The 22,113-nt window shown below is 36.0% G+C and overlaps 4 protein-coding genes across 4 annotated transcripts; all 4 read right to left on the bottom strand.

Moving 5' to 3' along the window:
* Window positions 1-17,295: 17,295 nt before the first annotated feature.
* LOC145666017 (ATP-dependent DNA helicase PIF1-like) lies at window positions 17,296-17,949 on the bottom strand. The gene has a single exon (XM_081733122.1). The coding sequence runs from the start codon at window positions 17,947-17,949 to the stop codon at window positions 17,296-17,298; it is 654 nt and encodes a 217-aa protein (XP_081589248.1).
* A 239-nt stretch (window positions 17,950-18,188) lies between these two features.
* LOC145666016 (ATP-dependent DNA helicase Pif1-like) lies at window positions 18,189-18,650 on the bottom strand. Its single transcript, XM_081733121.1, has one exon. The coding sequence runs from the start codon at window positions 18,648-18,650 to the stop codon at window positions 18,189-18,191; it is 462 nt and encodes a 153-aa protein (XP_081589247.1).
* A 243-nt stretch (window positions 18,651-18,893) lies between these two features.
* On the bottom strand, window positions 18,894-19,289 carry LOC145666015 (uncharacterized). The gene has a single exon (XM_081733120.1). It carries the CDS (start codon window positions 19,287-19,289, stop codon window positions 18,894-18,896), a length of 396 nt encoding a protein of 131 aa, XP_081589246.1.
* Window positions 19,290-19,610: 321 nt separating this feature from the next.
* Window positions 19,611-20,219, bottom strand: LOC145666014 (uncharacterized). Its single transcript, XM_081733119.1, has one exon. It carries the CDS (start codon window positions 20,217-20,219, stop codon window positions 19,611-19,613), a length of 609 nt encoding a protein of 202 aa, XP_081589245.1.
* Window positions 20,220-22,113: the final 1,894 nt, after the last annotated feature.

Here is a 22,113-nt window from a genome sequence, read left to right as displayed (position 1 = left end):
CGATTCGCCTACTAACATTTTAAAATCTACTAAATCATCTTCTGCTTCATGCACGATTCCTTGTAAATTATCCACCTCAGTTTGCTGATGCAAGGTGTTCATAGTTAAAGTTTGGTACACATCACTAACATCCTCCTGGTCTAATAGTGCTACATCTGCACCGGGCTTTGTAACTTTGTCATCGCTATCTTCGCAGCTTCTCATCTGTAGTTGTTCCATCTTATTCTCAACAGACTGCAGTACACACGCACGAGCAAAATGGTGGAGTCCTGTACATCGGAAGCAACGCTTGCCGTAAGCTGGACATTCTCTTCTTACATGTGTTCTTCGACATTTTTTGCACTTAACATAATTTCCTTCCTCTAGTTCGGTGGAGTCTGACAACGACGAATACCCATATCGTTGAGTCATGCTCCTAGGTGAACGGTGAGCACTCGATGTACTATCAGAATGATTTATGTCCTTTCTCTTCCCTCTTCCTTGGTTTTTGTCAATTTTACCAATCTGCTGGTGCTGCAAATCTGAAGCACTAAAAATTGCTATCTGTTCTTCGGTATTTTCTACTGCAGTTGCTATATCTATAGCTTGCTGAAATGTAAATGATTTTGCTGCCAACAACTGTCGTCTTGCCACATTGTTCTTTAATCCAAAAACGAATTGGTCCCTCAATGAATGTTCCAAACAGGATTCAAAATTACAATAACTTGCTTGATTCCGTAAGGCCATTACAAACTGAGATATTGACTGGAATTCTAATTGCTTAAGGTTATGAAACTTATATCTTTCAGCAATTTCATGCGTCTTCTGGCCATAATGTTCTAACATCAGTCGCTTTAACTCGTTGAACGACTTTTCTGCCGGCATGTTTGGTGAGCATAAACTCCTTAACTCCTCATATGCTGGTAATCCCATCACCGACAAATATGTAGATACTTTCCTGTCCTCGGGTAATGCAGACGATAGGGATACTTGCTCGAACCTTTCTATATATACCTGAACACGACCTGTTGCAATATCAAAAGCTTCAAAATTCGAAAAAGATGCCATAGTGAATGTGAAAGCGTAGATTACTTTGTCGACTGCGCCAATTTGTTAGGAACATGTAAAGAAAACTCTTCACTACTAATTTTTGTTATCTGGACAGTTAATCTCTTATACTAGACCTGTCCCTTTTATTTAAAGAACCTAGACTTCTTTACAATTCCACAAAAACTATTACCAATATTACAACAACTGTATACTCAATTCATCAACATTACATATCCATCACAACCGATAATTCTACGTAAACATAATTACGCTCTTCAATTGTCTCTTTTAAAAATTAACACTTTGCCCGATAAAATTACTAACTGCTTTACAAACCCTAACACTCACCTTGGACGAATCTATAAAGAGCCTCCACTCCGTAGGTTCGTAATTAATTTTAAGTCCCTTATGAGACCATTTACATCTGTACATGCCACAAGTGTGTCTTCCATAGTAAAAAAAGAAGTGAACATCTTCTCCCTACTCCGATACACTGAAATATTTACTTTTTCCTGCAATAAAGTCCATTGATTTAAGCTTGACGCTAAAATTTCGGCTTTGCTTTTCGAGAGGTCCAAGTCTCTGATTAGATCACTTAGTTCCTCTTGAGTAAGTCTATGTGGTTCACATGGAGGTTCTACAACAAACGTAGGGTCCTTCGAAGTACTTGATTCAGGAGCTTCAACTTCTTCATCATCATCAGAAAAAGGATCGTATTCTTTAGGTGGGTCAGGAACAGGTAGTCCTTCCCCATGTGGAGCAGAGCGCATTGCAGAAGGAATGTTAGGATAGATCAAAGCCCGCTTCTTCTTCGTGGAAATTCCCTTCTTGACGGAAGGAACCATACAAAAATAACAGTCTCTGATGTGGTCGCTTTGCTCCCTCCAAATCATAGGCACTGCAAATGGCATTGAGCGTCCCTTCCCATTAATCCAATTTCCAAGATTGCTGGCACAAGTGTTACACACAATGTGGGGTGCCCAAGATTTATCTTGGTTTCCAATATTCCAACCAAAGTAATATTGATAAGCTTTTCTTATTAGTGGTGTTATAGTCTGCTTTTGTGAGGAAAATGTCACTTCCCCACACACGTAGCAGAAGCTATCCGCACTGTTTACACAATTTCGCGGCATTTTTGTTTATTGAAATCCTCAAAATGTCACTTGAAATAGTTCCGACAACTATTTAAAAATATACATTCGAAATACCAGTATTTTTGCGTACTTGTAGTTGTATTTTTATGTCCTGCACTACACAAACGTCACATCCAAAACGCTGATAACTGCACTAAACCTGTCTTTTCTAACAATAGCAGAACACTACTGAGATAAGGAACACAATGAAACCAAGCGTTCATATATTTTCTCCAGTGTTGCCGGATCAGTGTAACATTTTACCCCAAACGAAGCGAATATATTTATTTTTAAAGCATTATTATTAGACATGCCTGTAAAACGAAAAGTAGAGCTAATATTCGAAAATAACTTTCAAATTCGTGATCAGCACTACAAAACCAATAAGAATTAGCTAATTTTGTTCAATTTACATTTTCGTTGTTGATGCACATCAACAGAACAAAACCAACAGGAATTCATCGGATGAGGTTGCTGCTGCTGGACAATCTTAGAGAATTAATAGTAATGATGTGAAGCTTCAATCAGAGACCATACACTAGCATTATCGTGGTTGGAAACTTCAGGTGATCGGCATAAAACTTTCTGTTTTTGAGATAACTATAATGCATTTTCTTTCTCTGTTTATACAAACCACATCATGTCGCATCCAGTGAAAGCATGGTAACTGAGCAAAACAATTCGCACATTTGACCATGTATCTTGAAACTTCTTAGTACTTAATTCTTTTGTCACTTCTTGTCCACGTCCTAGCCTTCGAAATGTGTGGTCACTACTTGTTCATGTCCTACCTTTCAAAATGTGATGTCGTATTGACAATTACCTTGTGCAAGCAAAATAATTAAAATGTCAACATCCTCGCCAATTACTACGACGTTTCTACAAGTGCTTGGCTATAGCTCTTTTAGCTGTAAGTGCGTCAGCATCAGTTCTTGCTTGCTGGGTTTGAATTCTAGCTTGTGTCACATGAACAATCAACTTACGGGTGAAACAACCTTTATTTTTGGAATTACCAAAAAATTTATTTTTTGTAGTTGATAATACTGTTTTATTTTGAATAACACCAAAGCTGAGTGAACGTTTCCCTTACTTCGTTCCCGATCGGCGGCTTCTGTACAGTTTTCAGTACAATACTTATCATAAATAACTGTTGCTTTCGTTACAAAGTTTGTGAGTTCATAGGATACATATGAGTTGTTCACGTCAAGATATGTTCCATGTTGTGGCCAAACAACATGATGTAGAAGCCAACCTCCATCTATAACGTACACAGTGTTTTCAATTTGAGTTTTAGAATCTGTCCGACATTCAAATATATCACACAAAGCAGACTTTTTCGTTTTCCTCATTGATATTTCTGTGAGGAGAGAAAGTGGATAAGGTGCAAGCTCGTAAGTAAAATATTGTCGGAATCAGTGGCGGCCGGTGGATTCTGATTTCGGGTGTTGCAGTACAAACGATAAGAGACAGAAGATATAAAGTTGACTCATTGACTAATCAACATAACTTTAGATGCAAATGCTATGTGACATGTTAAACTAAATAAAATTCTGTTTTTAAAAAATAAAAAAATGCAGAACATTTTATCCGATTAATCACCTTAATTAATTAGTAAGTTCATTCTCCTCTCTTTGATTGGAGCAAATGTGTGCTGGTTGAACTCTGATATTCTTATTGTCAGATCTTTTTCGATGGAAAGCATAACCAATGGTGATAACCTTTCTTGGGACATTCAATTCCTTGAAAGTGTCAATTCTTTCTCATGTGGAAAAAAAAACTTTTCGTCTTTTGCTGACGCCATAGGTACTGTTAATATTAGTTTCAAAGCTTTGTAGATTTACTAAATATTTTTTTTCTAAATTATTGCGAACGATTCATTCTAGCAAACTCAGTCATTGACAGTGATCCGAATTCCTCTTCAGTGTTGACTGAAGAGAGTTCGTAGCAGAGATTAGTGTTATAAAAAAATGTACATTGAATACACTTTATTCACAGTTCATCCAGAAAAATTTAAAATAAATTGAGGAAATGTATCTGGTGCAAACAACACTACTGCATAAGATATCCTGTGAATTTAAACTTGAATTTTTTAAACACTCTCCTGAATCGCCCTTTGCTTATTTTGTCTAAGCCTTAATCGCAAATTTTTCCTCAGTTGAAAGCTGGTCAATGTTTTTTGTAAGTTATTTACAGAAGTCATGGTATACAATTCATTCAGAATGAGTAGGTTATTTACAGAATTAAAGCACACACAATAAAATTAAACCTAATAATTAAAAACGAAACCAGCTGATACAAAATAGGTACTGGTATATGCATTCTGAATGTCACATATTCATACATCAACGCACACACATGTGCGTAAAAGAAAAAAAACTACATTCCAAATCATCCGTCTTGCTTGTTACGCAATGCACGATGAACACAATTTACTTCCACATGAGTCGAAACAACGCTTACCAATGTGATATGTTCTGGAAAGGAAACCTCGAAACCCGTCAGTTGAAGGATCAGCATGTAACAGAAGCCAAAAAAATCAAAGAACATCAAAACAAACAGCACTGCCAGTTCTACACCCAGAAATGTTAACTGGGAGGAGTCCAAATTATTTGAGAAGAGGTCCAATACGTCTACATAATATGGAACCTGTCCTATACTGCACCCGAAAAGACGATAAGTAATTCTTACTTACTGCCATCTATATTTTTAGAAAAAAAATGATAGAACGATTATTTTTATAAGAAAAGAAGAGTACATGATGAGGTTCCAAAGTAAAATATTTAGCATACATCAATCGTTTCTGTGTTAAAAAAGTATATTTTATTAAGAAAGTCTACAAATGTTAGTCAAGTTTCGAAATTTTTGGGAGGTCCAGACCCGGTGGACCCCCTCATGGCTACGCTCCTGAGCATTGCTAACTAGTCCCAAATTCAATGTGGCGTACCCCATCATACAGTTTTATGTGGAAATTATCAATAGTATAAAACATACTTATTTTATAAAATAAATATGTTTATACTAAAAAACTATCCACAGAGGGGGGAGGGGAGCGATTCTACATACTGACTTATTAATATTTGATTCACAAATTACTGTGGAAGAAGCCTTAATTATCAATATAAGCTAAGAATTAACTTGTAAATGCGGGTCTACTTTCATTTGTTTTCTTCTCTACTAGATATTTTCTTTCTTATTTTGTAATTTTGCAATCACTTTTTTCAATTGTCATTATATTGATTTGCTTCAGTATGGTCCCGTAATTTAAAAATATGAATGCATAAAAACAAATTCCATTTGTTAATTGCTAGTGAAAGAAAATTCAGAAATCTTATTTAGCGTGAAAAACCTTCTCGTTCACTGGAAACCGTGCTGTGTTGCAGAAGCACTGCAACGACCAGTCCCTTTAACTTCTGAGATAGGGGAAAGGAGACTTAACATTTGCTCCAATTGCCGCGCTGAAGGAATCTGGTCGTTGCATGCTCGCTGCAACACAATGTAAATTAGAGACTCTGTGACGGATTATTTTTCGCTTTTTAAAACGGATTAACGGAACGGAGAATTACAGAAGTAAAAAATATGTTATTTAAAGTGTACATATGCAAATATTAAAAAATATTTTTTTCTGTTCTTTACTACTATTGATGATAATTTTTTTTTCTTGAAATACTTTGGTCGTTGCGCAACGCTGCAACACTAACATTAGCCGCCACTGGTCGGAATTCTTCTTCGGACTGCACTATGTATTTGACTTGGTTTAAGACTAGCATAATGTTTATAGCCAGTACCTGATCACGCATGCGCAGTGCATTGTGCATTGCGAATAATGGGATGACTTTATCTTTTTGTATACATTTACAAAAATCTGTTTAAACATTCCTCCCCGAGCAGCCGATCCTTTTTCCTTAGTTTTATGAAAGTTGAAAAATTCATTACCGTGCTAAGGGACACGAGCTCCGAATATGAAGGCCATGGCGAATGCTGGCAAAATTATCGCAAGAATTTCTCTACATGTAATATATCATGCGATTCATTGCTTTGGTGCAGTTCCACATAGCGACCAGTGTGAATTCGGTGCCTATCTTTGCTTAATCATTTTTCAAGACATTTTCGTAAGTGGCATGCTGCTGGCATAATAGACCTACCTATATTACCTTTTCAGTCATGCCTTTCCCATGCGTGAGTCCATTAGTGCTATTCATTACTCTCATTAAAATCTGCTCAATCGTCATCAATCATATACCACTCCAAAGTACATATTTCCTATGAAAAGTGAAATAACCGTCTCGTGTAAATAGCTGGAACTAATGATCCATTTCATCCCCCAACTGCAACTCCAACTACATCTGCAATAAGTACATAACTGCATTTGGCACATAAAAGATGCTCAGTTGCATGGAAATGTGGTAGCGTTTCTCGTGTGCAGTGAAGATGGAGATTCCAGTCTCCAGTTCTTTCGGCACAAATGAAAAGACGGATTATTTCTACTAGCTGAAACTCCGGCGCAAATAAGTTAGAGGTACGGCTTTTTTCTGCAGCGGCGTCCATTGAACAACTATATGAGCATCGATATCGTCTTTAGTCATTAGAGGAACACAAACATCTCACAATTGACGTACAAACTCCTCAGCGTGATCTAATTCATTAAATATATATAATGCAATTGCTAATTTTGTTTAAAAAAAATAAGCTCACAAGGCACAAACATAAGAATATGCTGACATCATCTGTGAAATGGTGTTACTAGCATAGACACAACACCAAAGTTCTTCAATGCCACTACTTTTCATTGTAAATGTAACTGCTCCCATAAATGACATTAATGTGTCGAAAACCCCAAGTCTAACAACCACCGCCGGTAATTCACCCGGATTTCTACACAATGTCACATGCTTTAATGTACAAAAGTTGATTGAACTTGACTACTCATGTTTCTTGCTTGTTTCCTGCACTTCTTTGCTGATACACATAAGCTCCGAGTACATAACATCTACGCATGTTACTGAAAGTTGATGAAAGGTAGAATCACTACTTGAGATGCTTAGTAGATACTGCTATTGCTTGTCATCAGCCGCATGAATCTATTCCAACTCGGGCATATTGGTGTCTTCAACCACATGAGTATCATCCGTGTCACATCGTACAGAAGGTGCGCTTCACTTTAGGCATGGAGAACATAAAGGTGTCTTATATCTTCAATGACTAAACCCGAAAGGCCATAACTTTTTCGTGTGTACGTTAAAACTGGTATCTTGCGTTCATTCTTTGACAGTGTACGTTCTTTGAGCCAAGGTATAGCTCAACGATACGTTAGCGACTGAATATGAATAGACAATATTAGGAGATATTGTACCAGCAAGAATGATCAAGCAACTCTCTCCATGTAATTGCCACGCCTGTAACGGTGAAATGACTGTGATCGTAGGTGTGGTAGTCAGAAAGCAGGAATTGTGTGCTCTAATTTATGCCGTTAGTGTCGAGGAATTGCATGTATGAATGCACAACCAAAGACGAAGACCATGAAGATGAACGAGATAACAATGATAATCTCAGTGATTGATCTCATAAAATAAGTCTCAATGAATGTATTTCATTAAAAACTAACAAATTAATTTCAGGGGGATCTTTACCCCGATAGCCTCCTAAATACGCCACTGAAAACAATTCTGTCCCCTGATTCTTCACAGCATTGTTTTTCAGCTTCATACATATTTTGAACATCGCTTACATATATATATATGCATTGTTCGAATTGGAAAAAAAGCAGAGGCGGTATGTTTCATTATGATTTTGATTCATATACCGGCTATTTAAATGTCTTGATCACTGAAACACCAGAGACGGTATGTCCTCATTACTGAAAAACCAGAGGCGGTACGGCATACCACTGCATACCGTCTCACTTCGACCGCTGTATATATATAAAACACATATATATATAATATGGGAACGGTCTTACCCGTCCCCCCTCCCAATGTTGAAGACAGATTTCCGACGATGCATGTATCTAATGGGCCAAGGGAGTAACTAACGGAACCGCAGATCTTGCCATACGGGAGGGCCAATAAGATTAAGAGAAAGTTGGAGAGAGGGGACCTAATAATTAGTAATCAACTTTTTCTTGGGGCCTAAATAAGCTTATGTTTGATCTCATAAAATAAGTCTCAATGAATGTATTTCATTAAAAACTAACAAATTAATTTCAGGGGGATCTTTACCCCGATAGCCTCCTAAACACGCCACTGAAAAGAATTCTGTCCCCTGATTCTTCACAGCATTGTTTTTCAGCTTCATACATATTTTGAACATCGCTTACATATATATATGCATTGTTCGAATTGGAAAAAAAAGCAGAGGCGGTATGTTTCATTATGATTTTGACTCACATACCGGCTATTTAAATGTCTTGATCACTGAAACACCAGAGACGGTATGTCCTCATTACTGAAAAACCAGAGGCGGTACGGCATACCACTGCATACCATCTCACTTCGACCGCTGTAAATATATATATATATATATAATATGGGAACGGTCTTACCCGTCTCCCCCTCCCAATGTTGAAGACAGATTTCCGACGATGCATGTATCTAATGGGCCCAGGGAGTAACTAACGGAACCGCAGATCTTGCCATACGGGAGGGCCAATAAGATTAAGAGAAAGTTGGAGAGAGGGGACCTAATAATTAGTAATCCACTTTTTCTTGGGGCCTAAATAAGCTTATTAATGCTTGAGTTGATTTTGAGTTTAACGTCCCGTTCAGCAGCGAGGCTATATGATACGTGAAACTACTGATTAGCCACATGAGCTACCGCCGGGAATTGAACCCGGGTCTCCCGCGCCAAAAGTCCCACCCCCAGAAAAGAATCTAAGTTACGGTGCTGGTCATCAGTAGCAGGGATGGTCCCGACTTACATTACATTTCGTCTTTAATTCAACTCCTAATTTCCAAAGAAGAATGGACAACAGATATTATTTTCACATTCTTTAAGTTGTATCAACACGTGTAGAAATAGACCTATGTTTATATTCCATAACAACTAGTTTATTTTCTTGTATTAATTTGAGGAGTTTGTGGCAAATTGAATCCACATGATCATGAGGCTGCTGATCATGATACACAATCCACTACGGTTCGAATTCCTCTGAACTGCAAGGTCGGAATTTCAATTGTCCTCAGTATTTCTGTGTACGTGTTTCTGTATTGTTTGGAATACGTCCAAAGGACATGAGGTGACAGTGGCAAACAATACTCCGGTTGGGGCGATTTGTTTAAAAGAAATTGTTGAAGGAGGAACTCCCATTGTAGCTACTTGGCTTCAAAGCCAGTAGTGGTAATTATTAATTTTTCTGAAGGGGGTGATAATGTTTATGTAATTGGTATTGTAATTATGTTATTCCTTGATTATTATTATTATTATTATTATTATTATTATTATTATTATTATTATTATTATTATTATTATTATTATTATTATTATTATTATTATTAAATATTATTATAAAATTATTATTATAATTATAAAATATGTAGCCAAGTCTCGACTTTGCAATAGTAATAATAATACTACTACTACTAATAATAATAATATAAATAATAATAATATAAATAATAATAATATTAAAGAAGTAATAGAATTACAAAATCATTCATGTAAACAATACTTGAAAATTAAGAAAAAATTATTGCCACGACGACGGGCCGAAACTTTTGGGGGCAATGGGGACTGCCCCCCACAAGGAAGCTCCCCACCGTTCAAGTGGTTCCCATTTTAAGACAAAGTTGTCTTACTCCATATACGATACGAAAATGAAATTATAAGTGAAGCATCAAACAGGTTCACTACATTACATAAACAGAACAGCACACTAAAGGTAAATAAAACAATAAATGTTGTAGACACATTTCAGCAAAAAAAGATGTCTACTATTAGGAGCACTAGAAATAATATATAATCGTATATTATTGTCAGATTTGTCAATATTGTCCCCTCAATGAATTTGTCGTGTATAGAACGGGCCCAGAGGCGTAACTAACGACCCCGCAGATCTTGCTGTGTGGGAGATTACAAGAATTTCAGATATTCTCTCATCTTATTGGCCGATACAAATAGGTCTTGACCTACATATAGCGGAAGTTAAGGAAAACTACTATCGGCCCTGAGGCCGAGTGTTCTAGGGTAACGTTCTAGTAATGAAAATAATTTTTGGCATAAGTTCAAACCTCGCCAAAGGATTTTTTAAATTTTCATAACACTTTTTTCATTAAAATATGCCTGAAGTTTTAGTATACGGATCCATAGTAAAAGTAATAATAATAATAATAATAATAATAATAATAATAATAATAATAATAATAATAATAATAATAATAATAATAATAATAATAATAGTAATAATAGTAAAATATTAGAAATATTAGTGGTAGTAGTAGTAGCATCATTCATAGGATACTTGAAGAAAGTACTTGAAACTACACACAGCATTTGGCTCCATTTTCTTCGTTTTTACGAATCGAATCGAAACTAGAGTCAAATTGGAGTCAGATTGGTGGAAATGTTTGAAGTTGAATTCTCGAATCGAGCACAAAGATGTGTTTTGTGAGTCGAGTCTAGTTTGAGTGAAAACTCGCTAGAACTCGCTCGTCCCCATCCCTACAATTCTTCTTTACCTTCTAGTTTCCAAAGAAGAAAAGACGATAGAGATTATTTTCACATTCTTTGAATTATATCAACACGTCTTGAAATAGTGTGTGCTATGATTATCTAACATAACAATTAGTTTATTTTCTTGTCTTTGTCTGAGGAATGATGACAGTGTGAGAGTAGAGAAATGCCATTACACTCACCCGGGTTCGAATCCCGGTGTGGCATTTATTATTTTCTCTTCATTGGAAGGTATTGTTTACGTAATTGATATTGTAATTCTGTTATTCATTTATTATTATTATTATTATTATTATTATTATTATTATTATTATTATTATTATTATTATTATTATTATTATTATTATTATTGCAAAGTCGAGACTTGATACATATGTTATATTTTATGAATTTTATGATTGGATATCACGTGCTTTTGTTGAATAGACAACACAATCATTCATGGTGGATGGAAATACACCAAGTCCCCCATCCTCTATCATCCTGTTCCCTTTTATTTGTTTACTTGAATGTTACACGAAGCCTGAATACTACATTTCACCTTTCTATATCTACGGGAAGTACCCTCAAGGTTTTGATGATTATAAGAGAGTAAGAATCGTTAAATTAATTAACAAAAAATAAGCCAGTGCCCTGAAACACCAGATTCCAATCAATATAAGTATCTGTCCAATGCGTCCCATGAAACATCAGAGCCCGAGGCGAGAGCATATGCCAGCGCCTCCGTACATATGAGTTGTCTATTTAAAGTTGACTTCTCTGGACTATTCTTTCTGCATAATACTTTACTATTTTATCATGCCTGAAAACAGAAAATTTCAGCATTAATACATTGGAATCGTAAAAGTGTGTAATTACTGAATTCACTGTAGCTCCATTTTCCCTTTTCCCACAACAGTGTTGTCTTAGACTAGTGGGTTCAGGGTTAGATTCATAATATTGGGGACGCGAGTTCGATTCCGGGTGTGACTGTTCAGTACATTTTTACAATCTACAAAAGTGATACCACTGACGTTTACTAGCATCAAAAATATTGAATATCTCTGGGTCTGAGTTGACACGACCTCCTTCACAGGTGAAATCCCAACAATATAAAATTACGTCATCCTTATCAACTTCATTCGTAACCGTCTGGCAAGTAATATGTGTGGACAATAAAGGATGAAAACATAAGGGGAAACTTGTCCTTACTGCTGTAGTATGGGCCAAAAATGAGTTCCAACGAATTGTTCGTAGCTGTGCACAAACTGCAAATTGTGATCGAACTTACAACGCTAGTCACGGGAATGATCCTATTTAAGAAGTCAACTCACCTTTCTATTTAGAAAAAGGGCGAAACAAAATGCACTACTGTTATCAGCTAACAAATCATTATATTCCATTTTTTGTTGTCATAAAATAATAATTCTATCTGTAAATCTATAAACGTAATTATATTATTGGGATCATGGGTAAACCTAAGGAACATCTGACACACACTATATCCTTTCCGTTCCTATGAATGCCTTCGACTATGTTACTTATTCTTTCCTTCTGTGGTAATAATAATAATAATAATAATAATAATAATAATAATAATAATAATAATCATCATCATCATCATCATCAAGGAATGTCATAATTACAGCAATTACATAAACATTATCTTTCCATTCAGAAAAATCAATAACTGCTACGACGGGATTTGAGCAAAGGTAGCTTCAATTGAGAATTTCACATTTTCACAATCTTTTTTAAACAAATCGCTCCAACCAGAGTATTCTTCGCCACTGGCACCTCATGTCCTTTGGACGTATTCCAAACACTACAGGAACACGAACACAGAAATACAGAAGACAATTAAAATTAAGATTTTGCTCTTCAGAGGAATTCGAATCTCTAGTGGATTGCGCCTAATGATCAGCAGCCTCATGATCATGTGGCCTCAATTTGCCCCAAGTTCCTGATATGAACATAAGAAAAATAAACTAGTAGTTATGGAACATAGACATACAATTGTCTATTTCTACACGTGTTGATACAAGTTAAAGAATGTGAAAATAATTTTGTCGTCTTTCCTTTTTTGGAAATTGGAAGTTCTGGTAAAGGCGAAATGTAAATAAATCGGGACAATCCCTGCAACCGATGACCAGAGCCGAAACAGATTTTTTTCTAGGGCTCAAGCATTAAAAAGCTTATTTAGGCCTCCTAGGAAAAGTTGTTCTTCTAATTCTTGGGCCCCCTCTTTCCAATTTTCTCTTAATCTTGATGGGGGCCCATGAGCCTGCGGTCCCTCCCGCACGGGAAGGTCTGCGGTTCCGTTAGTTCCCTGGGCACATTCCGAACATGACAAAATTATTAAGGAGACAATATTGATAAATCTCATAGCCATGCCAATAAATATTATTTCTAGAGCCACTAATAGTGGGCATTTTTTACTGTAATGTGTCCACGACTCATTTTTGTTCTCCTTACTTTTTGTGTGCTGTTTTGTTAATGTAATGTAGAGACCCTATTTGGTGCTTCATTTGGAATTTCATGTTCCTATCGTATATGGAGTAAGAAAATTTCGTCTGAAAATGAGACCTCACGAACGGCGCGGAGGTTCTCTGGGTGGGTGGGGGGCAGGTGCTCCCTGCCCTCCATAAGTTATGGATCTGCCGATGGCGTAGCCTCAACTTAAAGAACGTTTCGTGATATTTTCCTCATTGAGCAACGTCTATATGCCTTGTTTTTGAGTTAAACAAGGAAATCTCGAGTAAGTCATTAAGACACACAAATTGCTTATATTTTCTTGTTTATATTTTTATTTATATTTTCTTTATATTTGTTTGTTTCTGTTATATTTGACTATTAGTTTGGGTGGAAGTTTAAATGGCACGGTGGGTGAGTAGTTAGCGCTCTCGTCTCCACGTTAAAAGTACAGTTATCGAAACAGTGAATTCAGTGAGAAAGTGCTTGATATGTTCACTTATTGATAAGCTAGTCAAACTTCTTGTACGGTTACTGATATTTAAAGTTTAGCTAAGACAAAGTTAGATAACTAAAAATATAGCAAAACTTCCCCGTAAAAACAGTTTATAAATCAAATTAACTGCCACGAGAGGCGCTCTGGCGTCCCGGCCGTTTCCATTCGCTCCCTTCTCTTCTATTCCGTTTTGGGGAAATCAGGCTTACCTGGGAAATCCTACTAAGGGAAATACCCGGTTTACTTTTTAAGGCAATGCCGCTTTCTTAAAGAATCTCGCTTTCCTGGGAAACCTCGTTATTCTCGGAAATCCCCTTTTTATGGTAAATCCCATTTTTACGGGGAACCTCCATGTTAAGGGAAATTCCGTTCTTTAAGGAATCATATTTTAATGTGAATAAGCACTTTTTTGGATAAACTCAACTTTGGGGAAATCTATTTTCCTGGGCAATACCCGCTTCTTAAAATCCCCACTTTCTGTGAATCACTACTTTAAGGGGAATCCCCACTTTCTGGGGATTTCAACTTTGTAGGGGAAATCACACTTATTAGGGAGTCCTTGTTTTGTGGGAATAACACTTCCTAGGGAGTCCGTATTTTTATTATTGGGGAAATCCCGTTTTCCCGAGGCGTAAAAACTTTTTGGGAGAATATCACTTTGGGGAATTCCACTTATTTGAAAATCGGAAAATCCCTATTTTCTGAGGACTCTCGTCTCTCTGGGAATTCCTACTTTCTAAGAGTCTCCACTTTCTGGGAGATCCGCACTTTAGGGGAATTCCAACTTCTTATGGAGTTCCTACATATTGGGGAACCTCGCACTTTGCAGTATGTTCACTTTCTAGGGAATTCCAACTTTTTGATAAATCTTCACTTTCTGAGAATCCCTTCTCAGTTTCTAGGTAATCTGCACTTTCTGAGGAACCCTCACTTCCTGGAGAGTCCCTACCATTTGGGAAATTCTCACCTGGGAATTTCCACTTGTTGAGGGAATCACCAATTTATGGGAATTCCACCTTACTAGAAGTCCGTACTTTTGGGGGAATTCTCACTTTTAAGGAATGCCCACTTATCGGCAATTCTCACTTTTGGGGCAATCCCGTAAGAGAATGACAAAACAGAGATAAATAACAATTTAATAGGGAAACCTGTTACCAAACTGTCGAAACAAATAGGTTGAGGAGAATTTAATGGTAAGCGCTGTTAAAATGTATTATAAATTTTTTAAATTTACAATTACAATTTACTGGAAAGCATTTATTGTTAACTAGTGAACCACTAAAAATGAACATCTCACTTTTACACGACTCGAACCCACTTCCCACGACTCTAATTGTCTTGAAGCTCTTTATTTGGAAATCAATTATTCAGGGATGGAGTAGTTCAAAATAGGACATGCGTAAGAAAAAACAAATAGTAAAGAAGACAAATATACATTTTGGATAGTGGGACAAGCAATATACACTTAAGGTAATATAGTTAAAGAGTTTGCAATATAGTTTCGTTTATGAGCATGAGAAATGTTGGGAGCAGAATGAGTGAGGTAACCAAAGTAAACACCAGAGAAATATGGACCTGGAGTAGTTAACACATACGTCGTTATTTCGTTATAAGTTCTGTTTGTAGATTTAATCCTCTATTATCTCAATGAAATAAGTTGGACGGATACTGATATTTAAAATTTAGCTAAGACAAAGTTACCTAAAAAATACATTTGATATCGCGATGTCACAATTGGGTCTTCATGACAAAAAAGAAAAAAGAAAACAATAATGGTAAAAACTTTACTTTTAGTGGGCTCAAACCAACAACCTTCCTCGCACAGACTAGTTGCTCTGACCGATTGAATTTCGATTTGTTTCGCGACAGAAATCTGTTATATTACGAGGCATTCTTTCCATTATGATCGTTTGTAAATGTACTTTTTCAAACAATTACGTCATAACTGTTCGAAGCAATATAGACTCGGCTTAAGAATACCCACGGAACTGAATTACCACTCATTTGACCTTGAGGGCCAATCAAAAAGGGTAGCTATAAACGTAAATTCAGTATACATTTCTGTGGAGTTCAGTTTGGTAGTTCAGTATTCTATTCAGTAATTGACTATCTGAAAATCACGTTTGTTATTATGAGTAATATTTTACAAATCCAAGCTGAAAATGCAATCATTTGGTAGAACGCAATGGCCGAAGAGAACGTATTCTTGAGAATGTTATCATTTGGTGCAGTGTCTCGTAAGCACCAATACTTATGTCATGCGGACTTGCCAATCCAAAAAATGCCCTCAAGCATCTTACGTACAGATTAGGTGAGGTCAACACCTCTGCTGCCATTGGTTTGACATATAAAAAGCATAACATTTGAAAACCAGATTCAAAACACGTAATAAATTTTGAATCGACAATTTAAAATCTATTGCACGAATTGCTACTTCCATTTGCATTCTTAAATGGGTTTTTTACTATTAGCATGGAATAGCTGTTGATTCACGCCCAGGGGCAGATGGAAGTAGTTCCTCCTTACATTTTCATTATTTACTGCCTCAACCTGCGCTGTCTACACAGCGCATCATTCACATCTCGGCATGAATCTCCTTGTCATTCCCTAAAACACCGGTACATGTCCCTTTACAGAAAGAAGTGAAGGACGAATGGACTTACAAAATGAATATTCCCATAGAGGATTTTTATCATAACACTATAAAATTATTATTGCCATCACTTTTCAAATCAAAGAACCATTACAAATATACTTGTTCCTTTCATATACCTTTCTCAACACATACATGTACTATGTCATTATTATTTTTTTGTCAGTATTTGAAAATTGACCTTCCATTGAAGTATTGATTTAAAACCAAAATATGTTATGAAACAATCAAACACTTATTTCACAAACTTATGTAAAGTATTAACATTATTATAGACACCATATAACTGGAAGCAAACACACTTTTGGGAAAGGTTTTCAAAGATGCCAAAAACAAAGAAATGCAAGATTAATAAAAATTTATTTACCTTAAAGAATTATGATATTTAATACAATGCACTTTTCCTCACATAATAAACAAAACAATCACTCACAGTTGGGTAAATGTGAAACTCGGGTGTTGTTGATGAATAAGGCGATCTCAATGAAACCCAAAATATAGAAATATTACAAAAATATCCCGAATGACTAATGTTTTGCGCTTCTGCTATCACAATTACTCGGATACAATTTAGTTTTAAGAACATCACATTGTCATATACAACAATCCATGGGCAAAGACGTCCTGACCGTTAATGTGTACTTACAATTTTTAATTCGTATGACTTGATCCTGGATTTCTATTATGAAGCTCTCAATCTCCCCAAAAATGCACTTATCTGTCAGTGACTTTCTGCTCAGTGTTGTATACATGTGTTCGACAAAGATCCTTGGTATGTTCCTCATGTAGTTCCTTGAAAGGTAAATTTGACACATAAATTTGAGATTCATTCTCCGATATTAATAACATTCACTGTGGAAATTTCTTTGTTATAACAAAACTTCTCTGTAGGCAACATTTTTTGTATAACATCCTGTTTCTAAGAAACCTTGATTTTTTGTACTTGAAATGTAGACCCTGATATTCTCTTTCTTCTTACATCTAGAGAAAGCTACATATAATTGACCATGAGTGAATACAGGTCTTGCCAACAAAATTCCCACGCGATCTAACGTCTGTCCCTGTGCTTTATTTATGGTAAGTGCAAAGGCTATTTTCACAGGAAACTGATGTCTGCTAAATACAAATGGCAAATCTGCTGATGAAGATGTGAGTGTTATTCTTGGTATAATAGCTACGTCTCCTGTATTTTTGCCAGTAATAATTCTAGCTAATAAAACATTTTTTTCCAACTTTTCTATCACTAGTCTTGTGCCGTTGCAAAGACCTCGAGATGTATTCAAATTTCTCAGAAGCATAACTATTGTTCCTACTTTCAGAATAAGGCGATGAGGCGGCAATCCTGGTGGAGTTAAAGTGTTGATAAATTCTAGTGGATAGTTTAATTGCTCCTGTGGGTCGTCACATTCAATACTATCCACGTTCAAATTTACACATTCATGTCCTTCAATTCGTTTTACAATTTGTTCATTCACAGCATCAACATTTTCATTAGTTGCTGCCAAAATCACTCGAGATCTCATTTTTTGAAATCTTGTAACGAGATTGAAGTTCCGAAAATGTCATCAATAATGTTAGAATGAGAAATGAAATCTTCAGGAATATTAACACTTTCATTTCCAAATATAGTGGTCTCATTGAGTTCACTATTACCTAACCTAAGAAGCCATTCTGAAAATGCATATTCCTCTGAGGACAATCTCTGGTTTACATTCAACTTCATGCATATAAAAGAAGACCACAAAGTACTTCTCTTAATATACTATTCAATAATTTGTAATTTCGAACCATGATTCACTACAGGCAAACATTGTCGAAAATCACCTCCAAGGATCATTACCTTTCCACCAAAGGGACTTTGTGAGTTCATTAAATCTTTAAGAAATCTATCAACTACATCTAGAGCGAACCTTGATGCTATAGTTACTTCGTCCCAAATAATAAGAGCTGCTTCCTTAATTCGCTGTGCTTGTGGACTCGAAAGTCGCAGATCAGGCGTTGACCATGGTTCAATTGGAACTAGTAACTTGAAAGTAGAATGAACAGTGCGACCTCCTTCTAATAATGCAGCAGCAATTCCAGTCCATGCAGTAGCTATAACTGATTTACCAATACACCTTAAATGAGAAATGAGTGTGGAAAACAAATATGATTTACCACTGCTTCCCAACCCATCAATATAGATATATCGCTTTGACTCCGATTCATTTTCCACAGCATTCATAATGGTTTCAAAAAGATGCCTCTGCTCATAATTTAATGTAGCAATTCTACATCTATTTTGCTCTTCGTCCACTATTTTCGTTAATTTATTGAAAGTACACTCTTCAGAACGTGGACATCTTAGACCAAATTCAGCACATGATTTGCCATACAAACTCAATGTGTCCTGAATATCGAGTAGAGCAAAATTTTCTACTTCCTCACCTACATAGGTTTTCAAAAAGTCTTCCAACAGTTCACTTTTTTACTTATTAGATAAATTCTCTGGATATACTGGATTGAAGAATACAAATATCAATGCTAACAATTGTCGTAACTGCTTTGGCATCCTAAACGACACTGCTTTTGTCATACATCTGTCAAATTCTTCATCGTCTTTTAAGAGATTTCGTTTCCTTGCTGCTTCTTTAAATGTTTCGCAAACAACTCCATCCACAGTCTTCAGATCATTGAAATTACGAGGTCCTTTCACATGCAGCAGCAAAAGCCGTAGGTGAAATTTTTCACTTTCCATTGGACTCACAGTGTACATACGAGTCACAATTCTATTTTCACCTCTTTGTCTTTGTTCTGTATAATTCAGGATATATTCAGGAATATTCAGGAATCTCTGTATAAAAGTACTTCCTTGCATTTTCATCTCTTACATTCAATTTAAAGAAAGCGGTCAGAGTAGTATATCTTCGAGCGGCTCTTTCAAGTGTTACTTCTTCATTGCCAGCTTGAAAATACACAGATTGAATTTCTGGAAGATGAACAGCTAACGTGATGACATGGTGAGATTGATCGTGCATTTTAAATTGAAAAATCCTCCAAACAGCCTCAGGAGCACTAACATATCTAGTGTCAAGAAACATTTTAATTTCATCCCAATCCATGACTCTATTTCCCTCTCGTGTAATTTCTACGTTTCGACAATCATACCCCTTGTATACATATTTGTACAAATACTACACACATTTCACTGTTGAACAAATCTCAACGTTGATATGGCATTGTATTTCAGAAGTAAATAAGGATTGTAAGGAACTACCCATCTATTGTCCACTCTGTATTTCAAAGAACCATCTTTCTTTAGAATATCTATGTATCTATTATCATCTCTCCTCCTATACAATGGATAACCATCAACATTAACTACACTGTCATTACTGAACTGTTTGGGATACTCATATTCGCAATGTCCCTTAGTCATACATGGGGGTGCTTCATTCAATGTACCACACGGTCCATGAATCATATTTGATTTTACTATTCTATGTAATCTGGGTTGATTTACAGGGTCTGGTATTTCTGCACGAACAACTTTATCAATATCATCTCCATCATGAAGTTTGTCCTCATCTGCCAATGTCAATAGTATGTGTGCATGTGGTAGTCCTCTTTTCTGAAATTTGATAACCATTACCATTGTTATAATAGTACCAAGAAAGTGTTTATTCAGAAGATCATCCAATAATTCTTTAACTTTCATGTGAAAGACTCGTGCAACCATATCAGGACGATCATGAGCTTTTTGAAATTTATCTATGTTCCTTTGAATAACATCCCACAATGGGTTACATGTCATGGTAATGAAAAGATCTGGTTTTCCAAACTTTCGCACAGCAGCTATGGCATCCTGATATCAAGCTTGGTATGAGCGTTTGCTTCCTTGGAATGTAGAAGGTAGAATGAAAATTCGTCCTGGAGGTACACCCCTCATGTTATATTCATTACTAATGTAATCCATCAAGCCACTGTATAATTCAACACGAAGCTTCTCCTGATTCTTTCTGATGAACTCCAATTGGTTATCTTCAACTTTCACATACGCATCAACAATATATTGTTGTGTTAATTTTCCGGCACACAACACCTGATTAAAACCTCCTCTAACTGATAATCAATAGGAATAGTACTGTAGCAGAGTCACATTTCTATTACCAACGCAATGATTTATATCTGTGTCCCAACCCTTCTCTCCATGAGGAAAGAGTAGAGGGTATGTCATAGGATCGACATTTTCACTCAATGGATTAATACGTTCAAGCTTCCCAGGTTCTGTGTGTATACAAATATCTCTATTAGGAGGTGGTTCACCATCATATCCACAAAAAATTACAGGAACTTCATTTGCACTTGGTACATTATACCGTCTTGTTTGAAATGTATCACGGTTTCCTGTAATCCACAAAGTCAGTTTTGGATAATTTCCTACCATGTTTTCTCTTTGTCTTTCATAAACATCTTTCAACATTTTTAGAGACTGAGCATAAACATTTACGGACCGTATGAGCTTATCCAAATTTCTCAGAATACGCTTATCTAGACCTTTACCTTCATTGTTTTTAAATCGTTCATTCAAAGCCTGTTCTGAAACAAGAAAATATAATTGGGCATACTTTGAGGTTTTATTTTCTGCAGGGAACAATGATAATGTGTTATGATAAATTTGACCGTGAATTTTAAAGCAATATGGGCCTTTACCAGTCAACGTTTCAATAGATGCACCAAGAGAAGCAAACGCGAAAGCACTATTGTATGACCTAATATTTTTTCTAAATTCACATGTATGATTACACTCACTTAATAAATCTTGTAGATAGACAGGATATGGAACTAATGGATCGAGTGATACTTTTCCATTGTGACAACATTTTGAGAAAACAGACATATGCTTTGGATACTCTGCAGAGAAGTTTAAAGAATGACAGTGCTTGCATTTCCTATCTAGATTACCACAGTCATATATAATTGTATATACGCAGCACAATATTTGGGGTGTTTTTTTTTTTTTTTTTTTTTTTTTTGAGTTACTGATACTGGATATTCTACACCGTCTATCAAATTCACTTTCATTTTCAATTTTTATTTTTTGCCTTGTAAGTCGCTGCATTTTTTCGATATCTGTCTCCTTTTCTCTCTTTTGACTCATTTTCTCCGACATTTTACTTACGCAGTCGAGTCTTTTTGAATCGGTTTTATTATCTCTCCTCTTACGCTCCTGTTCTGTTTTTTTTTTCGTAGCTATGTGACGGCCGTAGGCAACGAATCCGCGTTATTATTTTCAGTCTCATACAATAGTTCCGATTTTTCCAAGCAATGTAACACGTCATAATGACCCCTGTCATAGTGTCCACTGAATAAAACATTTATACACTTTTGTAAATTGTTCTCATACACTCTTGGACTTTGTTCAGGAAGATTTTTGAGGAAAACTCTTATAGTTACATTATATTAAGACGGCAATAGCTCGAATTTCTACTTCGCCAACATATACACCATTACGGTTCATATAACTACTGTAAGCGTCCTTCGACACACTTTCGGATACAAAATTGTATGCTTCTAAAAAGAGTACATACTCGTCCCAATTTCTCAAAACTGTATCTACGGCTTCCCTTCGAATTTCCATGAAACTTTCGACGGAACCCAATAGCAGTAGGGATAAAGACCTAAATAAACAATTACCGTCACCTATC

The sequence above is a fragment of the Thermobia domestica genome, chromosome 12, assembly GCF_964235325.1.
Source record: "Thermobia domestica chromosome 12, izTheDome1.hap1.1, whole genome shotgun sequence".
NCBI classification, from domain to species: domain Eukaryota; kingdom Metazoa; phylum Arthropoda; class Insecta; order Zygentoma; family Lepismatidae; genus Thermobia; species Thermobia domestica.
This window is presented reverse-complemented; position numbering and strand designations above follow the sequence as displayed.